General features: G+C 37.8%; 1 protein-coding gene across 1 annotated transcript; it reads left to right on the forward strand.

The window, feature by feature from the left end:
- Positions 1-3,844: 3,844 nt before the first annotated feature.
- Positions 3,845-6,154, forward strand: OR13D1 (olfactory receptor family 13 subfamily D member 1; the record flags this gene model as incomplete). The annotated part of the gene is given in 5 exon segments (XM_081066702.1): positions 3,845-3,849; positions 5,339-5,425; positions 5,427-5,509; positions 5,512-5,919; positions 5,922-6,154. Coding segments are annotated over 5 exon segments (816 nt in total).
- Positions 6,155-6,617: the final 463 nt, after the last annotated feature.

Genomic DNA, 6,617 nt, shown 5'->3' on the forward strand with positions numbered 1-6,617 from the left:
TGAGTATTACTTGTATAATCAGTGAAGTAATATTTTACAGGAAAACAAAAGTTACTGTTTAACAAGTTAGGTAAAATCAGGTCTTTGAGACAGCATGTCTAACATATCAAAAAGTTACTACCTTCTGTATAATTTAAAGATTCAACTTTAAATCACTCCTGCGATTACTGTGTCTTAGGAAAAACAGAGGAGTGTTTAAATTGGCTGCCAGATCCACTGCTGGGACCTCTGGAAATATTTAGCGCTCAGAGGTAGGAAAGTACTTACATGACACATTAATTTACTATTGCATAAAACCTTATAAGATGATGTTCTGTTGGGTAGAAAGCTTTATCTTTCCTCTCCCTCACCACTACTGATAGTTGTCTCTGATGATGGGATACTAGACTGTGGGTTCTAGAGCATGGCTATAGCCCTAGAAAGAAAACTAAGAAGTCAACTCATTCAGGAGGAGCAGCAAGAAGTTAACTTCATTAACAAGAAGTTAATGGAACACTCAGGAAAAGGAGAATGTTTTCCTTCTTTTGAAAACAATATCCCAATTAGCCATGCTCTCTATTGTAAATAGAGAAGACGGAGATGCTATACTGAATAATAGGGAACGTTAGGACAAAGTTGAGAAGAGGTTTTTGCAGAAAGGAAACAGTGACTGGGAACTGGGAGTTACGAATATTTTATTTTAAAAGTGTTGAATAAGACGATGAAAAATTAAGGAATTATTGGAAGAAGAAAATGCCGTGAATATCCATGAATATCATTTTAAATAGTCACTTTCCCTTATCGTAGAAAAGAATATCAGCCTAGGGGTTCTGATTAAACCAACATGTATTGTACACTCAAACTTTCAGTTATGTTAGATTAATCCTCACAAAAACCCTAGACATAGGTGTCATTGCCGTGTTTTAAATGACACATCATGCTGAGAGATAGTGTTTTGCTAAGGTTTCTATACAGCCAATATGCCAAAACTCCCAGAGTGAAGTTTAGATACTCCAAGCCAAATGTGTTCCAAGAAGACATAGCACTTCTCTTTCTCAGCAGTTAAGGGGACAAAGGAATAAGAGGACTGGGCCACAGTCTCTCAGAGAGACAGAGTTATTGGACTCTAGCGAAGCCCTTAGCGATGGTCAAAGCATGATGACGACACACTGGGTGAAGCCACTCAGCAGTGAACCTAGATCATTGCAGCTCCCAGCAACAAAGCATCCTTGGTTTCCACACAGAAATGTGAATGAGAAAACCCGGGGTAATTCTCAAAACCATGTAAGAAAATGAGAAGAGGCCTTGGCCTAACTAGAGCACCACCGCTCATTATTAGCAACTTTGGGATTCAGAAGGGGCCACTTATTTGGTGAGCAAGGGAGAACTAGCACCAGGGATGTCTGATGTCATGAATACATTGTTTCATAAACGGGAGGGGGAGCTAGCTGAAGTAGGAGATAGGATGCAATATTTAGTGCACTTGATTTCCTTCTGAGGGGAGAGAGACACCACCTATTTCAAGAGGTTCCTTAGGTTAAAATCAGGGAGTTGGGTGAGTACATGTGCTTTACAAACTACTACTCTCTTCTATTTTTTTTTTTAATTAAAGTTTATTGGGGTGACAATTGTTAGTAAAGTTACATAGATTTCAGGTGTACAATTCTGTATTACATCATCTATAAATCTCATTGTGTGTTCACCACCCAGTCAGTTCTCCTTCCATCACCATATATTTGATTACTCTCCTATTAGTAAACGTAGGAGAAGGGTGAAAGCATCATGGGTGAAAGTCCTCAAGCACAGTTTGCTTTCTTTCCATAGGTGATTTCCAAAGATAACATCTAAGGACTGACCTTTAGTCCTTAGTCAGTCCTTAGTCTAAGGACTGACCTTTTGGAGACAGACAGACCAAAAACGAGAACCAAGAAACTGAAACGTTACCTATTTTTTGTCAGAAATAAAGAAACTGAGGTAACATTAATCACTAATACCCCCCCCCCACTCCTCATCACAGTTATCGCTTCCGCCTTATCTTTTTACTGTGTGATATAGTGGAGTGCCTGATAAAGTGCATCCCTTAAATACTGCCCACCTGGGCCATTCTAAATGTGAATGGCCAAGAACTGGGAATGTATTAGTGTACCTGCTCAAGATGGATGTATTTGTGAAGAGATTGCCTGAAATCAAAATACTAAATAGCATTAAGTCAGTCTATGTAATAAAGCAACAAAATATCTCTATCCAATATCCTTTCCATTAACTGTTCTTACCCTTTCTTGAGTTCTAATGAAAACTGGAGACAAAAGTTTGCAAATCCTTGTCACTGTATCCTTAAAAGAAAAATTTTTAAATATTTCTGATTTTCAGTCATGAAATATACATTGTTAAAAGAAAATTTGGAGATTGAGGGAAAATTAAGAATATTAATAATCTCCCATTCTTATATTCCAGAGAAAACTAATTTTACTGTGGCTTTTCTCAGTCACATATATACAAATTGCAATCATTTATATTGTTATGCAACTTCCCATATTAACGTAATATACCATGGATGAACATTTTCCTTCCCTTTAACTCTTCTCCAAGACTACAACTTTCATTGGTTGTATAATGTATGAGGGTATGGCTTACCATGTGTATAGCACGACCCCCAACAAGAACAAACCAGAATTCCAGAGGAAAAAATTGCTGTAACTGTTTAAATTATGATTGAACTTGAAACATCAAAAGATATTCAATGTCATTTATTTGTTTTATTCTATGCTATTGGGTGGATCATTCAGGGGGAAAATAAACAATAATTTCCCTACTTTAAGAGATACACGCCAGAGTTTCACCCTTTTGAATTACGTGGTCTAGTGATTTCAGAGATAACTATGTATTCTACATCTATATTCCTAAGAGATTTTACCAATAATGAGTATTGTATTTTATCAAATGCTTTTTGGCATCTTGTTAGATGACCATATGCTTCGTTTTGGGTTTTTTGCCCAGTTGTTTAGATTATATTGATAGATTTTTAAATATTAATTTGGAATTTTGTGAATTCATGAAATAAATCAAATCACTTTAGTATACAGGTTGAATATATTTTACAATTTTTGCATATATATGCATAAGTAATATTGATTCAGTTTTATTCTGTTTTGATTCAGTTTTTAAAAATATTTATTCAGCTTTATTCATGCTTGATAATTTGGGAAAACAAGCTATTGTAGTGTGATAAAATGTTTTTGTAAAATGTTCCATAATGTTCCATATTCAAACATGTTCTATGCCACAGAAATTATTTCTTGAAGGTATAAAGTAACTCTCTTAAGCATTCTGTACCATGTCCATTTTGATAAATAAGTTCTCAAAATGGGATCCCTATTACTTACCACAGTATACATGGCCTAGTGTGAATTGCGTAAATAAGTAAATAAAGAATCGTCTGAGAGATGTAAGTACAGAGTGCTGTGCAGTGCACAGAAAGCTCATCCTCCTCGCAGCAGGAGGTGAGAATGTTATCCCAGAAAAGGCACTATCTAAGTTAGGAGGGGCCCCTCTGGGTTAAGAAGACATCAGGTACAAATACATAAAGAAGAAAGAATGTAGTATGATGGGGAGGCCGAAAGAAACTCAGCATTGTCGTTGCAGAGCATCTGGGGTTTCAGTCGTATCTCCAGAATTTCCACATTAGGGGGATCTAGGACAACAATGTGATTGGAGGAGGTGCTAGAAGACTTGTCCTGAAGTTGTACTGCAGAGCAGATACATTTTTTTACACAGATTATATTTATCTATTAGAATGTTTTTGTGAGGTTGCTGATGAAGATCGTGGTGAAACAAAACCTCCTTTGACACCGTCATGGGAGCAGAAATGGCGTAAGTGAAAGAAAGGTAACTGAAGAGATTCACATAGACCTACACGATGGGTTGTTTCAGTGTTTTTGGTAAAGTTACTTTTTCCGTTTTCTCTTTTTTTAACCTAAATTCTTAAAAATAGCCTCCCTCACTTGGTACCTTTCTTGAACAGAAAGAAAGAGAGCTGTTCTTCCTTCATCTTTATCTGTATATGTAAATGTTTACTATTACTATATCACATAAACTAAATATAATTTTTTATACAAGATCTGCCAATTAAGGTTGTGAACTCATCCTAGAAAAAGTGCTACATACCTCATTGCTGAATATCACTACAGTCACCTTCAAAGTACTCCCCTTGGGAAGCTATGCTCTGACACCAGCGCCTAGTCCACCCTTCAAAGCAATTTTGGAACTCTTTTTCTGGAATGACCATCAGAGCTGTCATTGTATTATTCTTCACGTCCTGAATGTCATCAAAATGTCTTCCTTTCATATTTCCTTTATTTTCAGGTAAAGAAAGAAATCATTGGGGGCCAAATGAGGTGAGTAGGGAAGGTGTTCCAATACAGTTGTTTGTTCACTGGCCAAAAACTCCCTCACAGACAGTGTGGTGTGAGCTAGTGCAATGTCGTGATGCAAAAGCCATGAATTGTTGGTGAAAAGTTCAGGTCGTTTTCCTCTTAACTTTTTTATGCAGCCTTTTCAGCACTTTCAAATAGTAAACTTCGTGAACTGTTTGTCCAGTTGGGACAAATTTATAATGAATAATCCCTGTGATATCAAAAAAGGTTACCAACATCGTTTTGACTCTTGATTTGGACTGACAGAAGTTTTTTGTTCGTGGAGAATTGGCTGACTTCCATGGTACACTTTGATGCTTTGTTTCAGGGTCGTATTAGTACACCCATGTTTCATCACCAGTGATAGCACAACCCAAAACATTGTCTTGCCTCTCTAAAAGGTCTTGGCAAACTTCGTCTCTCCTTTGCTTTTGTTCATCGGTGAGCTCCATCAGGACTATTTTTGCACACACCTTTCTCATGTCAAGATTCACAGTTAAGATTTTCCTGTTTCTCTATCAATGTTTCCTTGGTCTGCTAAGCTTCTCACAGTCAGCCACGATTTTGATTCACAATTCAATGAATTTTTGCAATGTTTTTGTCAGTACTGCTCGTTACTGAATGCCCTGACCTCTCTTCATCAGTGATGCATTTTCTCCCCTCAGAAAAACGTTTAATCCATTTGTACACTGCCATTTTCTTCGTGGCTTTATCCCCATAAACTTGGACTAACATGTCCCTGATTTCACTTCCTCTCTTGCCAAGTTTAACAAGAAATTTAAAATTTGTTCATTGCTCTAATTCAAGCTCAGACATTCTCAAGACAGTACACAAAAACACACAATAATGAATGCCAGTCAGCAAAACACCACCACATGTCAACACGAACACAGCTGTGAGACATTGATATACCAAGGTTATTAAACCTTACTGAGCTGTTTTTTCAGTGCTGCCAATGTCAGTGCATGGTGGCAAGTTTGCAAATGTAATTGTCAGACCTCGTATTTCTTCCTTGAGAAGCTCTCATTTTTGGACATGTTACACAACATCATCCCTTCCTCCTATGCTTGTTATGTTTGTGTCTGAGAGAAAATCCATCTCTTTCATTGGCTGTGCTGTGCGATGGCTGTTTCTCTTGGTTTGGGCTCCACTGAGTGTGCCCCCCTGGCTGTGATGGCCTATGACTGGTATGTAGCCATGGGCATCCCACAGACATACCCTATAATCATGAACAGAGTGCTATCTGTGCACATGGCTGCATGGTCTTGGATCCTAGTATCTCTGAACGCCTTAGTGCAAACAGTCCTGACAATGTTGTCATTTTTCTGTGGGAATAACATCATTTATTCTCTTACCTGTGAGATTCTGGCTCTTCTTAAACTCAAATGTTCCGATATCTCCACAAATATTGCTATCGTGACAGTGGCAAATACTGTTTTATTGGTCATTCCTCTACTGTTAATTTTCATCTCCTATACTTTCATCCTCTCTTCCATCCTGAGAATTCATTCTGCTGAAGGGAGAAAAAAGACTTTTCTATCTATACAGCCCACCTGACTGCAGCCATCTTATTCTTTGGTTCAGCCATTTTTATACACATGAAGCCCAAGTCAAAGGACTCAAACACATCCGATGAAATTATTGAACTGTCTTATGGAGTGGTAACCCCAATGTTGAACCCCACTATCTACAGCCTGAGGAATAAAGAGGTAAAAGCTCTGAAGAAAGTCCTGAGCAGACACCTGCATTTAATGAAAATGTGAAAGAACTGAGGCATGTGATCTCCTCAATGTGGGACCAAATCAGGTATATTGTGTTTACAGGTGAAGTCATGAACCCAGTGTCAAGAGAACTCGTCTGCTTGTAAGACCAAATATGGGACTCTCGTTCTTTTCAACACAGAATGCTTGTGTAAAACATTCTGAATAGTGTCTTGTCTGCAATTTCTAACTGCATGCAATTCTGCCAGTTGGTTCCATATAGGGCACGTGGCTTTTCCTCTAAATGAATCTCTCTCCTTTCTGCTCTCTGCTATCTCCTTTCTCTTCTCCTTGTTCTTTGTTTTTCTCTGTCTTCTCTTTCCCATTTCTTCCTCCTTCTTCTCCTTGCCCCTTCTTTCTTTCTCTTCCTTCTGTCTTCCTGGTCTCCTTTCTCAGTCCCTTTGAATTGAACATTTATTGTTTTGTAGTCCAGCATCCATTCTTCTGATAAAAGAATGCAATTTTT

The sequence above is a fragment of the Rhinolophus hipposideros genome (genome assembly GCF_964194185.1).
Source record: "Rhinolophus hipposideros genome assembly, chromosome: 11".
In the NCBI taxonomy this organism is placed as follows: domain Eukaryota; kingdom Metazoa; phylum Chordata; class Mammalia; order Chiroptera; family Rhinolophidae; genus Rhinolophus; species Rhinolophus hipposideros.